This window comes from Alternaria burnsii (assembly GCF_013036055.1).
Source record: "Alternaria burnsii strain CBS107.38 chromosome Unknown 705, whole genome shotgun sequence".
NCBI lineage: Eukaryota > Fungi > Ascomycota > Dothideomycetes > Pleosporales > Pleosporaceae > Alternaria > Alternaria burnsii.
Genome location: NW_024066107.1, coordinates 3,051,927 through 3,067,633, shown reverse-complemented (window position 1 = coordinate 3,067,633; position 15,707 = coordinate 3,051,927). Strand labels below are relative to the sequence as shown.

The 15,707-nt window shown below is 50.3% G+C and overlaps 5 protein-coding genes across 5 annotated transcripts; 2 read left to right on the top strand and 3 right to left on the bottom strand.

Annotated features, from left to right (window-relative positions):
- Nucleotides 1–503: 503 nt before the first annotated feature.
- On the top strand, nt 504–5,612 carry GT037_001074 (uncharacterized protein; the record flags this gene model as incomplete). Its single annotated transcript, XM_038926121.1, has 4 exons — nt 504–960; nt 1,028–1,169; nt 1,253–3,619; nt 4,145–5,612. Coding segments are annotated over 4 exons (4,434 nt in total), but the record flags the coding sequence as incomplete, so codon positions are not given.
- Nucleotides 5,613–5,766: 154 nt separating this feature from the next.
- GT037_001073 (snare-like protein) lies at nt 5,767–6,610 on the bottom strand (the record flags this gene model as incomplete). Its single annotated transcript, XM_038926120.1, has 5 exons — nt 5,767–5,802; nt 5,857–6,233; nt 6,285–6,354; nt 6,434–6,529; nt 6,590–6,610. 5 exons carry the CDS (start codon nt 6,608–6,610, stop codon nt 5,767–5,769), a joined length of 600 nt encoding a protein of 199 aa, XP_038791976.1.
- Nucleotides 6,611–6,973: 363 nt separating this feature from the next.
- Nucleotides 6,974–13,000, top strand: GT037_001072 (sec63-domain-containing protein; the record flags this gene model as incomplete). The annotated part of the gene is made up of 2 exons (XM_038926119.1): nt 6,974–7,349; nt 7,401–13,000. The coding sequence occupies 2 exons, from the start codon at nt 6,974–6,976 to the stop codon at nt 12,998–13,000; spliced, it is 5,976 nt and encodes a 1,991-aa protein (XP_038791975.1).
- A 94-nt stretch (nt 13,001–13,094) lies between these two features.
- On the bottom strand, nt 13,095–13,856 carry GT037_001071 (uncharacterized protein; the record flags this gene model as incomplete). The annotated part of the gene is made up of 1 exon (XM_038926118.1): nt 13,095–13,856. One exon carries the CDS (start codon nt 13,854–13,856, stop codon nt 13,095–13,097), a length of 762 nt encoding a protein of 253 aa, XP_038791974.1.
- A 416-nt stretch (nt 13,857–14,272) lies between these two features.
- Nucleotides 14,273–15,319, bottom strand: GT037_001070 (uncharacterized protein; the record flags this gene model as incomplete). The annotated part of the gene is made up of 1 exon (XM_038926117.1): nt 14,273–15,319. The coding sequence occupies one exon, from the start codon at nt 15,317–15,319 to the stop codon at nt 14,273–14,275; it is 1,047 nt and encodes a 348-aa protein (XP_038791973.1).
- Nucleotides 15,320–15,707: the final 388 nt, after the last annotated feature.

Genomic DNA, 15,707 nt, shown 5'->3' with positions numbered 1-15,707 from the left:
TGTGCTGCTATGATGGTTGATCTTAGGGACTGCACTGTTGATGATTATGCTGCCCCGCCCCCACGCTTACCGTGTATCGGATTAGCGCCGAGGCTTGACATCGCTGGGGCTTGACATCGCTGGGGCTGGACAGCTTTCGGAAGCGCTTCTCACTCCCGTCCATCTTGCGCTTCTCAACCCGAATCGCCTCCGCTGTCCAGGAAATGCAGCAACAGTAGCACTGCCGAGATTCACTCGCATGTAGTGATCGATCCGATCCTCATAAGACTATGCTGGCTTGATTGACTAGTTTCAGCAGCAGCTTCAGTTTCGCACAACTTTCCTCGTGTTCTTCTTGTACGCGCCGTCAGCGAATGACTTTCGCGGCCACCCATGTCGATGGATCACAAGCTGTCACAGCCTTGCTGTGCCGCTCTCCTGCATATCCCAATCCTTCTCAGGGCTCCGTGATAGTCTCTCCCGTTGCTGGATGCTCCTTGCCTAAAACTTCTTCGTCTCCAGCTAGCCTCTCCGCTCTTTCTGTCATGGAGGCTTTTGGCGTAGCAGCGAACATCATCTCAATCATCCACATCACAACCGAGGTTGTTCAGCGGCTCAATGATTTCAAAGCGACGGTCGAAGGCCTACCTAGGGCGCTAAAATCACTCAGCGTCGAGCTTCCCACGTTGATCAACTCTCTGAGGCGCATTCGGCAGGCTATTGAAGATGGACGTGTGTCTCAAGAAAGTCAGGAAGCGTTGGAGCCTCTTATCAAGGACTTTGAATTCCAGATTCAGTCCTTGTCGGATATCATACTCAAGATGCGTCCAAGGGTGAATTCGAATACAGCTCGGAACCTCAAAGCTGTTGCAAGCTTTCGTTATGACAGCGAAGTCAAGCAAATAGAAAGCGTGATCAGAAACTATGTGTCTACTTTGACGTTAGAATCTACCATCGCGGCTGATAGCAGAGGTACCACAGGTACGTTATTGTCGTTCGAGATGAACGCCTAATACATTTACTTCATCCAAACCCTGATCTCTCTCAGTTTCACCACTTCTTCCTAAGCCGAGATTCATCTGTCCCTTCGGAAGGGACCTTGATTTCGTCGAAAGATCCGTCCTTGTTGAACTATCCGCCTCAAGGGGGCCTGGATCGCGCCACGCACTTGTAGGAGGAGGCGGCATCGGGTATGTGCATCATAGCCCTATATATAGTCGCATGCTATGCGGACTGCTGTACGAAGTGACGCAGCTACTAAGATATCGAATAGGAAGTCCCAAATTGCGATTGAATACGGATATAGAGTTCAAAGGGCCTCTCCCAGTACGTGGGTCTTCTGGATCGACGCGGACAATGTCATGAAAATGGAAGAGGGATTTCGGGAGATTGCGAAAGCCTTGCGCATCTATGGGTCGAGTGATAGAGACGCAGATGTCTTCAGTCTCGTCTATGACTGGCTGCGTAACGAAGCAAACACAACATGGCTGATGATTATCGACAACGCGGACGACAAGGACGTATTCACCCATCTGCCACCCAAGTACAAAGGATCCGATCAGTCCAAGGAGATAAGAGAGTTCATACCGCAATCCTCGAACGGATCGGTTCTGGTGACGTCACGAAGTCGAGACGCTGCATTCCAAGTCACTTGTAACTATAAGAACATCAAGACGGTGGAACCAATGAGTGAAACAGAAGCACTCATTCTCCTTCAAACGCAGCTAGAAGACGACCATGAGATTGAAGACATGAAGCTGCTTGTCAAGACTATTGACTACATACCACTCGCCATCACCCATGCAGCTGCCTATATCAGCAGGCGTTCAATGCCGATATGCGACTACCTACAACAGCTCCGAAACAAAGATGAAACAGACGTGAGCGCCTTGGAAGACGATATTCCACAGTTGCGTCGAAGTGCAGGGCGATCCAACTCAATTGTCAGGACTTGGAAGATTACGTTTGAGTACGTTCGCAAGACCATGCCTTCGGCTGCTAGACTTTTGTCGCTGATGTGTTTATTCGATCGTCAGGATATTCCAAAAGCGCTTCTCCAGGGGCAGTACGACGAAATGACACTTATATCACAAAGTGTCCACAAACCATGGTGGAGGAGAAGACCTCGTATGCGTAAAAGAAAGAAAGAGCAATGCTCGATACCATTATCCAAGACGCTTTCATGCGATTTCGAGGATGACTGGCTTGTGCTAAGAGATTTCAGTATGATCAAGATAAATAAGGACAGGAGACACTTTTCCATGCATTCTTTAGTCCAGTTCACGACAAAACGATGGCTCATGGAAGACAACCAACTGGATGTCTGGAGCCAGAAATTCATCGACATCCTTAGCAGCAATTTTCATGATTCAGACGACGGCACTTTCCAGAAATGCGAACCGCTCCTCGCACATGCGTGTGCTGCAATCCCATACCGACCATCCAATGCTGATATGCAACCGCTTCGGGCATGGGCATCACTTACAAGGAAGGTTGCACGCTACTATGATCAAAGAACAGGACTTGAGATCGCCCAGGACTTATACCGAGTTGCAGCTGAAGCTTTTGAGATAGCATTGGGGCCAAAGACTTCAGAAGCACTTAAATGCCGCACTCAGCAAGCGTTTATGCTCTTTCAAACGGACAGAAATATGGCATCAGAAACTGTCTTTCGTCATGTTCTCTCTTCACAGCGAGAAGCCCTTGGGCATGAACATCTCGACACGCTCGAAACTATGGATCGGCTAGCTGATGTGTTAGCTTCCCAGCGTCGTCACGCAGACGCCGAGGTATATCATGTGCAAGCTTTGAAAGTTCGACTGCGCAAGTTCGGTCCCGCGCATCCCGCCTCTCAGGAGTCTCTCGTCAAGCGCGGCTATTTTCTCTTGAAGGAAAGTCGTTATTCCGAGGCATACACGACCTGGAAGCAGGCTTCTGAGGCCCGAAATACAACACGCGACGATACCTGGGTCAAAGAGCTGGACTTGATTGGTCTGAGTTTACAGTTATATGGTCGTGCATCGGATGCCGAGCGCTATCTACGAGAGTCGCTCTCCGAGAAGGAGCGCATGTTTGGGGAAGAGAATGATTCCACAGTGCCTGAAGCCGCTGCAACACTAGCGCGCAATCTACTTGCCCAAGAGAATTACACAGGAGCAGAACCCCTGCTACGTCGTGCGATGACCTGGTACGATACATGCAGTTTTTGGAGCAACCCGGTACGCTCCCAGATAATGGGTGAACTAGCTCATAGTCTCTCACAAACGAACAAGCTTGAAGAGGCTGAGGCTTTGGCGAGGACGTGCCTGTCACTACGATCTGAAACAGCTGGATCACAAGCCCGCGAAACTTTGGAAATTATGTGGATTCTGGCTGGGATTCTCAAGAAGCAGGAACGCTCTCTGGAAGCCTTAGAGATGTATCGAAACTCATACAAAGTTGCGATAGAGACGTTGGGAGAGGAACATGCGGACACAAAAGACTATAGACATGACTATGAGGAGCTCAACCAAATCTTGATCCAGGAGAGCTTGGTAACTGCAAAAGGAGACCAGGATAAAGCCATGATAAACTCTGCTGTCAACTTTGGCAATGAGGATGCAGACGCAGGAGCTCAAGAACCTGGTGTTGATGTCTTCCGGTCGATCTCACCAGAGAAGACGGATTATGATTCGATTTTCGTAGCCACTTCATAATTAGTTCGATCGCCAACAACCAAGCAAAGAAGACATCACGTCTGAGCTCATGGGTAATCAGTTCTGCATTGGCGTCATGTGATATCCGGACAAAACAAGATGTTCAAGGGAAAGTGATGATAGATTGCTGAATCGAAAAGCACATGATGAAGAATAAGGGCATGCACATGTCATCTGTTATAGGAAGTTCACAGCGACTTAAGACATACGAGGCTTCTTTTGAGCAATGGCGAAGAAGACGAAACATTGAACGAAAGAGACGAGGATGTTTGAGCTGTGTAAACACTACACCATTCACTGCGCTTTTCAACCCACCCACTGGCGCAACCCCACATTCACATTACTCAACACAGTGCAAGAGCCAAATTTCTACAGCTTACAACGTTCTGACTACGTGATCTAAATGAGACTTCTTCAACTTTCCCCCTTCCATTCTACTGCTCGGCGCGGAAATCGAATTCCCCCAACAGCGCGCCTCCGCTCGCTGGTAGCGTGTACAAGTACACCATGGCATTTTCTGCGCCAAAGATGTTACCTAGGGCCTCAGCGCTTTTCGTACCATTCGAACTCCAACTCTACAGACATTGGCGCCAGTCGGCTCTCGGTATTGTTGACGATGACGATGACGACATCCTTCTCCCCACAGCATTCGAATACAGAGATTTCCTAGAATGGCGCGCGAGTATCAACAACATTCAAGACGTGGAAGACAGAACTCCTGATCCAGCCTTTACAGGGTTTCGATTGGCGGAGCGATGTGAACATCCGTTACACCCTGGGGATCCACGTATAGATGTCCAACAGCAAGAGCAGGGCGAAGTAAACAAGAAGCGTGAGAAGAAACACAAGATAGGTTGGTGTCCGATGTGCGTTGTAGAAATCCATCTCAAGCTGGTTGGCGACCTGTGGGACAAGTGGGAAGAATCGGGTGGCGCATGGCGTATCCTGCCTGCTGGTAGTACCGGTGAGAACTTCCAGATTCGAAAACGGGCATACTACAAGCAAAAGACCGATACGGTCAACGATATCGATGACTTGGAGGATATTGCGCGCTTGGAGGCTGCATGGGAAGCTGCGCACCCTGCCGTAGATGTCGAAGTCGTGCGTGCGTATAGCGCCAAGACAGCGATAGCGGTGTATGCAAAGAGCGTTCAGTTTCCTGCACGCTTAGCGGAAGTTGATCAGGTCACACCCAGAACACCCTCGCGGAAGCGTGAAAAGAAATGCCTCTCTTATTCACCAGACACACCAGAGGATACTAAACATCGCTCACGTGCTCTCTACGCTCGGAGACACCCCAGTTACGACCCCGAGTCCCCACATCGCTGTCCTGAGGACAATGGGTGGGCTGAGACCTCATTCAGCAACGACTGGGAGTATAATGTACGGCAATGCCGCCTTTTGTTATGCGACAAAGATCCGAAGGAAACGAACGTTGCCTACTGCGAGCTCACGGACGAGAACTCTAAAGATGCCCTCATCAAGGGTATCGAAGAGTGGTTCAGTATGATGCAGGGGGATTGGAAGGCGTCCTGGGCTCGCACATTACTTACTACAACCGATTTGTTTGTCGTTTGGAGAAGCCCATCTGACACTGAAGAATCTGATAATGATTTCGATAACTGGGACAGGCTCGAGACGCTCGTGGGTACTAATCTGGAGGCACATGCACTACGAATCGGCGACCTTACGGATGCTGATATCGAGCCGATCCAAGGACAAACATTGGGGGACTTTTTCGACCAGGACTCTGTCGCATCTGACTCTAGCTCCGAAACGGATGAAGAAGAGCACGAATTATCTGATTCTATGGATCTGAGAGGAGAAGAGGATGTAGTCACTGGAGTGGCTAGACAAGAACGTCAGCTTGATCATATGGCGCTTAGACAGGATGCTGGAACGGAAAATTGTCGACCTGATACATTGTCCAAGCGTTAAGTCATGTTATCTTTAGCAAAACGTTGAGTATGTGACATACAAGAGAATATACCCTGACAGCGAGTTCAAAATTTGCATCATTACTTGTGTCCATTATAAAGTCCAAATATGAACGCCCAGTGATATACGCAAGCCGCAAAAATGTATCCAAACTTTACATAACGATGCAGCAAGAGTTTTGCTTCTTGGCCTGCGAATCTGTTAGCCTGATCTAGGGTGAGGCTGACAATTGTCGGTTACTGACCTGTGTGTAGAACATCTTGCTCGATGCACTCAACTCATCACTCTTCTGAACCAAGTTGTCAATCTTCTCTCCTCGCTCCAAGACACTCTCGATGGTCTTGTGTAAAACGATCTTGGTCTCGTCCAACTCCTTTTGAATCTTCATGATACTGTCGGCTTGTTGTGGGTCTTGGTATTTAACAATGTAGTCTTTTAGCTCGGGGTAGGACATGTTGGCTGGGTCGGTCGCATTGGCAAAGGCGGGCTTTGGGTATTTGGCGAGAAACTCGTCGCAGACTTTGGAGAGAAGCTGATGGGCTACGAGAGAGGGGTATTCGTGGTCGGTGATTATGAGGCCGCAGACACCTTCTGAACGGGCGTAGGCGTGGAATGTGTAGTCTGTACACGCTTGATCAGTACATGGTTGCGCACAGCTTACGACCAACATACCTGACTCTTCGACATCTTGTCTTTGTCCTGGAAGAGTTCTCGCAGCGACTGTTTTTGCTGTGAAGGACATCTAGGCCACTATCAACTTGTGTCCTTCAATCCCTATGCTCTGCCTTGACTAGGGCTGTGTGGTACGGAGGGTGACGTACGAACTCGGAGACGCTACCGCGTGTAAAGCGGCCGAAACTACTCAGGTCGCGCTCGGCGGTGAGTTCGATCGCGGGCTTTTTCTCATTCTTGAGAACCTATAGATCTTATCATCAGTGGTTGCCCGGGATTGGAAGCAGCGGTGAATGGGCGCCTACACCAATGTAAAGGACCTTCATATTGTTGGCCGGGTTTTCCAAGTATAGGGCGAGGGGAAATAGTCGTAAGGTAGGATCGTGTGGGCCGTAGTTGGCGTGCTAAAGTCGTGGTGAAGGGTAGGTTCGGAGTAGTCGCTTGAGATGGCACACCTCGCGCCAGCATGCGTCTCATGGCCTGGCCACCTGAGCAGGGATCTGGCGGCGCTGATTATGTCATGGCGCTAATGCGCGGGGGCGGGGCAAGTTCAGCCGAGTACAGCCCAGTCATTCATCATCGATTCTGCCAAGCCTGACAACCACTCAAACCACGCTCCCCATTGTGACGGCCGGTCAAACGCGCAGACTTCCATCACCTTGACCACAACCCCCAGGCAACCCGCGATCATGTCGCCCGCCGTCGAGGATGCTCATGCCCAATGGCTCCAACAGCTCGATGCTATGCGCAAAGCCATTGCCGAACTCAATCTTCCTGCCCATGCTGAAAAGGTGCCAGCGTACGGAGACGACCTTGAATTCGACCATGACGATTTCTCTGCAACTGCCAGCGGTGAAGACATCTGGGATATCATAAGCGATGAGTACGAGGAAGAGTACAGCAGTGACCATCTGGACCAATTCCTCGACGGACAAGTTACAGCAGAAGCTTATAGCCAGCAATGGCTGGCAGAAAAATGTTCCCAGGTAGCCCGAAGCAGTTCTGGCTTGGATTCTGGAGCCTTGAAGGAGCAGATAATGGCAATCTTGTCCAGTGATAGCAATGGTAACGCATCATACCAACTATCAACATACCTAGTATACTGACTAGAATTAGACCAAGAGCTGCAAATGATGCTCGCTGATATTGTGGGCTACGGAGAGCTGGACTTGGTGGCGGATCTAATCTCACATCGAAAAGACATAATGCGATCCCTGCATGAACCTACTCCAGCTCAGGGCAACGGTGTCATGGGCCGTTTACAGACTCGAGCCGAACGTGAAGAAGCGTTGCGCCGAGCTGACTGGGAGCACAAGACAGCTGCATTAGCGCCTGCCATGGACCGAACGGGACCGCAATATCCTCACGTCTACCGGACTCACGAAGCTGGCAACAAGCTCTCGGCCTATGGCAAGAAGTACGCGCTACCTCCAGACACTGTGCACCGCGACAACAACCTCTACGAAGAATACGAGATTCCTGCAGTAGCTGTAGGCACTGTTGGCGTAGGCCGAAAGCTGCTGGAGATCCAGGAACTGGATGGCCTTTGCCAGCGCACCTTCAAAGGCTACAAGACACTTAACCGGATGCAGAGTCTTGTGTATCCAGTTGCATACAGGACCAGTGAGAACATGCTGATTTGCGCACCTACTGGTGCTGGTAAAACAGACGCTGCCATGCTTACAATTCTTAACACTGTGGCCAAGAACGTTGTGCCGAACCCAATTGACGAGCCGGACGCCACTGACTTTACTGTAATGACGGAAGATTTCAAGATCATCTACGTCGCGCCGATGAAGGCGCTCGCTGCCGAGGTTACTGAGAAGCTCGGAAAGCGTCTGGCGTGGTTGGGTATCAAGGCTCGTGAACTTACTGGTGATATGCATCTTACCAAGGCTGAGATCTTGGATACACAAATTATAGTCACTACACCAGAGAAGTGGGATGTTGTCACGAGAAAAAGTACCGGAGACACTGAGTTGGTACAGAAGGTACGACTGCTCATCATCGATGAGGTCCACATGTTGCACGATGAGCGTGGTGCAGTTCTGGAGAGTCTGGTAGCGCGTACTCAACGACAAGTCGAGAGCACTCAATCACTGATCCGGATTGTTGGTCTCTCTGCCACACTTCCCAACTACGTCGACGTAGCCGACTTTCTGCGGGTGAACAAAATGGCTGGCCTGTTTTACTTTGACGCTTCGTTCCGTCCTGTTCCTCTTGAGCAACATTTCATCGGCGCAAAGGGCAAGCCGGGTTCTGCAAAGTCACGCGAAAATGTGGAAAAGGTCGCGTTTGACAAGGTTGTTGAGATGCTCAAGCTGGGTCACCAGATAATGGTATTTGTACATTCGAGAAAAGATACGGTCAAGACTGCTAGGCGTTTGTACGACATGGCTATGGAGGAGCAGTGTACCGACCTGTTCGACCCGCAAGACCATCCTCGGTACGAGAACGCTGTGCGCGACATGAAACAGTCAAAAGGTCGAGAGCTACGTGAACTGCTTGGTAAAGGCATGGGTACTCACCACGCCGGTATGCCTCGTTCTGACAGAAATATGATCGAGCGTCTCTTTGCCGAGGGTGTGCTGAAGGTGCTCTGTTGTACAGCGACGCTTGCGTGGGGTGTCAACTTACCCGCTGCAGCTGTCCTCATCAAGGGCACTCAAGTCTATAATGCCCAGGAAGGAAAATTCACCGACCTTGGTATCCTGGATGTTCTGCAAATTTTCGGTCGTGCTGGTCGACCTCAGTTTCAGGATACTGGTATTGGCTTCATTTGTACGACACACGACAGGCTTGATCATTACATGCGCGCTGTGACCGAACAACAGCCTATTGAGTCCAGGTTTTCCGCCAAACTGATAGACAATCTCAATGCTGAGATCTCTTTGGGTACAGTAACCACAGTGTCTGAAGCTGTAACATGGCTTGGTTACTCGTATCTGTTCGTACGGATGCAGAAGAGCCCGCTGATGTATGGTATCGAATGGTCGGAGATCCGCGATGACCCACAGCTCGTAGGACGACGCCGCAAGCTCATCATCGACGCTGCGCGAATTCTCCAGAGAAGCCAGATGATAATCTTCAACGAGACCACCGAAGATCTTCGAGCGAAAGACGTCGGGCGCATCGCCAGTCAGTATTACGTTCAACAGTCTAGTATAGAGATTTTCAACACCATGATGCGGCCTCGTAGTACAGACGCGGATGCCTTGGCTATGGTCAGCATGAGCGGCGAATTCGACCAGGTGCAATCGCGTGAATCCGAAGAGAAGGAACTTTCAGCACTTAAAGAAGAAGGACATGTCATCACAGAAGTCAAGGATGGATATGCTACATCGCATGGAAAGACAAACTATCTCCTCCAGGCTCATATTTCACGAGCACGACTAGAAGACTTCACACTAACCTCGGACACAAATTACATAACCCAGAATGCTGCACGCATTGCGCGTGCGCTTTTCATGATCGCGCTTAATCGGCGTTGGGGTTACCAATGCCGGGTACTTCTTAGCCTTTGTCAGTCTATCGAACATCGATGCTGGTCTTTTCAGCATCCGCTGCATCAGTATGACCTTCCACAACCAGTTCTGCGTGCGCTCGACCATAAATATCCGTCAATACAGACTTTGCGCGATATGGACGCGATGGAAATAGGAGATATGGTGCATAATAAGAAGATGGGCGGCGTGATCGCCAAGCTTATGAACAACTTCCCGACTCTGAGCATCGAATCTGAGATCGCCCCGCTCAACAGGGATGTGCTACGGATACAACTATTCCTTACACCCGATTTCGTTTGGAATGATCGGCACCATGGTACTTCCGAGTCGTTCTGGATTTGGGTAGAGAACTCCGAGACATCTGAGATCTACCACCACGAGTTCTTCATCCTCTCACGAAGGAAGCTGTACGATGAACACGAACTCAACTTCACGATCCCTCTATCCGATCCTCTGCCTACGCAAGTATACGTTCGCGTCTTGTCTGATAGGTGGCTGGGCGCAGAGACGGTTCATCCCATATCTTTTCAGCATCTCATCAGACCTGATACCGAAAGCGTTTACACAGATCTGCTCAATCTCCAGCCTCTACCAATCGCTGCGTTGAAAAACCCCTTGTTGGAAGAAGTTTACGGACAGCGCTTCCAGTACTTCAACCCTATGCAATCGCAAATTTTCCACTGTCTATATCACACACCCGCCAATGTTCTGCTTGGATCGCCGACTGGTAGTGGAAAGACTGTTGCTGCTGAGCTTGCAATGTGGTGGGCGTTCCGCGAAAAGCCAGGCTCAAAGGTTGTTTACATTGCACCTATGAAGGCACTTGTCCGAGAACGAGTGCAAGATTGGGGCAAGCGACTTGCCGGGCCAATGGGTCTCAAGCTTGTGGAATTGACTGGTGACAACACACCAGACACACGTACTATCCGCGATGCCGATATCATCATCACGACCCCTGAGAAGTGGGACGGTATTAGTCGTAGTTGGCAGACTCGAGGTTATGTTCGCCAAGTCAGTCTGGTTATCATTGACGAAATTCATCTCCTGGGTGGAGATCGTGGTCCAATTCTGGAGATCATCGTCTCCCGTATGAACTACATCGCATCGCAAAAGAAGGATGGCTCTATCCGCCTGTTGGGCATGTCGACAGCTTGCGCCAACGCATCAGATCTTGGAAATTGGCTGGGTGTCAAAGAGGGCTTGTTCAATTTCCGGCATTCTGTTCGCCCGGTGCCCTTAGAGATCTTCATCGATGGCTTCCCCGAACAGCGGGGCTTTTGTCCGCTTATGCAGTCGATGAACAGACCTACTTTCCTTGCGATCAAAGCGCACTCGCCAGAAAAGCCAGTCATTGTTTTCGTAGCTTCGCGGCGCCAGACTCGTCTGACAGCTCGTGATCTCATCAACTTCTGTGGTATGGAAGACAACCCGAGGCGCTTCTTGCACATGTCTGAAGACGACCTGGCCGTTAATCTCGACAGAGTTAAAGACGACTCACTGCGAGAGGCGCTGAGCTTTGGTATTGGTCTGCATCACGCTGGTCTTGTCGAGACTGATCGATCCCTGTCAGAAGAGCTCTTTGCGAACAACAAGATCCAGATCCTCGTCGCGACTAGTACACTTGCTTGGGGTGTGAATTTACCTGCCCATCTTGTTGTTGTCAAAGGCACGCAGTTCTTCGACGCCAAAACCGAAGGATACAAAGATATGGATCTGACTGATGTGCTGCAAATGTTGGGTCGTGCTGGCCGTCCTCAGTTCGACGATTCGGGTATCGCCCGCATCTTCACGCAAGATGCAAAGAAGGAGTTCTACAAGCACTTCCTGCATACTGGATTTCCCGTCGAGTCGTCACTGCACAAAGTGCTTGATAACCATTTGGGCGCCGAGATTTCTGCCGGTACCATTGCCACAAAGCAAGACGCGTTGGACTATCTGACTTGGACATTTTTCTTCCGTCGTCTACATAAAAATCCGTCCTTTTATGGACTCGAAATTTCGGCTGAAGAGCACAACACAATAGCCGCGCAATCCTTGGCCAACGACTATATGATAGAGCTAGTCGAGACTTCTCTCAGTGAACTAGACGAGTCGTCTTGCGCGGTTGTGGAGCCAACAGGCGAAGTAGACCCAACTCCACTCGGCAAGATCATGAGTTACTACTATCTCAGCCACAAGACAATCCGCTACCTTGTAAAGAACGTCAAGCGTGACGCAACCTTCTCGGATGCTTTGTCGTGGATTTCACACGCGACTGAATATGACGAGCTACCTGTCCGCCATAATGAGGACCTCATTAATGCTGAGCTGTCGAAAGCTCTCCCAATTTCTGCGGACGATTTTGGTCTACCCATGTGGGATCCGCACGTCAAGTCGTTCTTGCTCCTGCAAGCCCACTTCTCGCGCATCGACTTGCCAATCTCAGATTATGTCGGTGATTTAAATAGTGTTTTGGATCAGAGCATTCGTATCGTACAGGCATCGATCGATGTACTCACCGAGCTTGGCTACCTCTCTTCATGTGAAACGATGATCTCGATCCTCCAGGCTATCAAGTCTGCTCGCTGGCCGACCGATGGGCCACTATCGATTTTTGCAGGCGTGGAAATCGACAAGGAGAAGAAACGTCTCGAACATCCCAAAGCTAGTCCAAAGACCCTGATTGAGACAACCACTGCACCTTCCGCAGTGCTTGAACGGGCAGCCAAGTTCGCTGGTGTCCCACACGCTGGCATCAAGAGGTTCACCGAACCCGTGTCTCGATTACCTGTCTTGAAGCTCGATCTAGGCAACGTCAATGCACTCAGTCTGGACTTCAAGATCTCACGCCAGAACCCAGCTAGAATGCAACAAGGTGGCATACGTATCTTTGCGCCACGCTACCCTAAGCCGCAGACTGAAGGCTTCTTTGCCATTATCTCGTACTCCAGTACTGACGAGATCATCGTTTTGAAACGTGTCAACTGGCCTGACCCTAACAGGAATAGCGGACATGGACGAGGTGGACGCAGTGCAAACACATCTGGAGGTGCACACTCCAGGTTGCAGGCTTCTACCAAGGTCTCGCTGCCGCCGGAAGTACAGGGTAAGAAAGTGGATATTAGCGTGTTAAGTGACTCGTACCTGGGTATGAAGTGGAAGATTGAGGGGGTTGAAGTGCCTGAAGCACCTTTAGTTGATGCTTACGGGAAGGGCAAGGAAAAGGCTTAGTGGCGCGGATGCAGTAACCTGCTTTCCACATTACATACGCGTGACGCCAGAGGAATGCATAACATCAATGCGCGTATGTAGTTCAATGTACAATTCACAACAGCAAGTACTGTATAACCTCATCGTCCTCTATCCTCAATCTCTCCAAATCGCTTTTGTAATCAAGAACATCAACATGGTTCTCCCCCAGCAGTCTTGAACCTTCTTTATATGCCCTCTCGTACAGATGCTTCGCGTCTCCTCTTCTCCCAGCCTTCTCCATTACAAACCCCAATGTCCACACACTTTCTACCGTCTCTTGCTGCATTCTTCCTAGAACCTTCTCTCTCATCTTCAACGTCTGTCTCGCTACAGTCTCCGCTTCCCGTATCGAGCAAGATGTGCTTTCACGCGCTAGTATATATGCAAGCTCACTGGTGATCTGCAACAACTCTCTGTTTTCCTCTGGAAACAGCCGTCTGTAGCCATCAAGCGCACGTCGGAGGTACGCTTCTGCTTCCTTGTGCTTTTCCTGAGCGACTAACGCTCTCGCAACCCTAACAAGAGATTCATACACCCTTTTGTTGCCGTGTGAGAGTGTCCTTTCCTTATACGCAAGCGCCTCTTGCAGGTACGTTTCAGCTTCTGCGGAGCGGTCGTCGATATGCAGGCTTAAACCGATAAGTTCGAGAGCGTTACACCATTCAACGTCGTGGACAGTAGGAGGTGTGTTGCGATGGTGGAAGGCTACGTTCCACGCGTCGTAGGCGTCCGGGTGGTCATCTGCTCTTAGGGCCCAGAAGGCAAGTTCGTTGCAGCAGCTCTGAACATCAAAGCCGAGAGCTTCGAGTGCAGATGTTACGTAGTTGGTGGCCATAGTGTCTTGTGATTATGGTACAAGCACAATGCCACGGCGATGAAGGAGCCCGTGAGAAGGGCATGCAATGACTTTTCAAGAACGAAGCAAGTCATGGAGATGAACGTGCACGCGTGAAGATAGTAGATCACTGTCATTGATGATGCATGAGTGTCGCTTCGATCACTCATCTACGTGCTATGAAGTCTGTTACTTCTCTTCACCTTCGCGCCGCGAATCGGCATCTGCCAACCATTGTTTGGTATCCGCTTATATCCTTTGCCTCCATCTTCATCGAACGCCGTTCTTCACGCCTGCGCAGCGTTTCTTCCCTCGTTTGTATCTGTACGCTTTGTGCTCATCGCTTCATGGTATGCGGCGCACTGCGTGTGGTAGTCATATGGTGGTAAGTGTGTATCGAACCGCTGCGAACCAGCTCAGTCATCACCAAAGACGATGAAGCTCGCCTCTTCCTCGATCTCGAAGTATATTCCATCACCGTCACCATATTCGTCACCATACTCAGAGCTTTCTTCGTCAGAATCAAGATCCTCCCAATCACTATCTCCGTCGTCATCTTCGATCTCATTGATTGAGTCAAGAGCCAATTGTGACTCGTCGTCTTTGGAAATGTGACTCTCGTCGACCGACTCTTCTGTTTCACCGACATGATAGACCTTAACCTGAGAGTAGTCTTCCGAATCTTCCGAGATCTGATCCTCGTCCTGTTCCTCCAGTGCGACAACTGTATATTTCCCAGGCTCGTATCGAGGAGATCGCCGGTGGAAGTAAGGGTTTGGTCGTCCAGGCGCGAAATCGGTATCTTGAGCAAAGACTACTGTGGCTTGCTTTTTAGTGCGCGGTAGCTTTTCCAAGCACCCAGTCGTTTCTGACCAGTACAGTTCCACCGCCTTCGCTGCGGTTTGCGTCTCTTCATGTCTTGCCTCTGGGTGCTGCGTGGACCATACAGCTTCTTCTTCAGCCATGGCCTCCAATCTCGACAGCTCCTTGAGTGTGCTAATCTTTCCCTTGCACCAGGCGCTATAGACTGTGTCTTGGTGCTCAGAACTGGTGAGTGTACAAGAGGGCGAGTGACCACCAGCACTTTTAAGAGCTTCAGTCAGAACGTTCATGTATCTGACATGCAACTCAATAGTACAGACGGGACATCGTGGTTGTGGCTGGTCCGCTGCTACGGGGTGCATTGCATGCTGACATACCGATGCAACTGGCGAGTCGAATGAAGACGACGTTACTTCGGAACGACTATCTGAGATGTGACCAGTGATATCATCGAACATGTCTGAGAAGTATCCTGAGTCTTGTCGTTTCAGCCACTGGTGGAAGTCTTCGTATTCGTGTGCTGAAGGAATGTAGCCTTGCTCAGCTGGTCTAACGTTGGTGTGCAAGCACTGCCATCGCTTGTATTGTTTCAGCTCCTTGGGCGGCATGATGACGCTTGCTGGTATCTTTGTGCAACTCATGGTAGCGGTGGGTTTTGTGTCTGCCTGTGTGGCGCAGAGCTTTGGTTGCAGTGATTATGTCACGGGGGGCGTAAATGGCAATGTAGAACTGGACGTGCCCGAGGTCTCGTCCGGTAGATGAAGGACGTGGCCGGCGAACAAAGTCACGCGTGTGCGACAACCACGGTTGAGCGGTTCGTTTGCGGAGAACGTGACCACTGCTGCGGGCACTGTCGTGATGATTGTGCACGCGCTGTAAACGGCGGGTATGCGAAGAGTGTTTCGGATCGCGCAGACGCCCTTTGTCACAAATTGAGACTTGTGAAGGCGACGGTCGCTACGTTTCCGCGTCAAACGTCTTTCTTGGACGTTTGCTCTTGTCGCCAGTAGAATTTTATTCGTGTAGAAA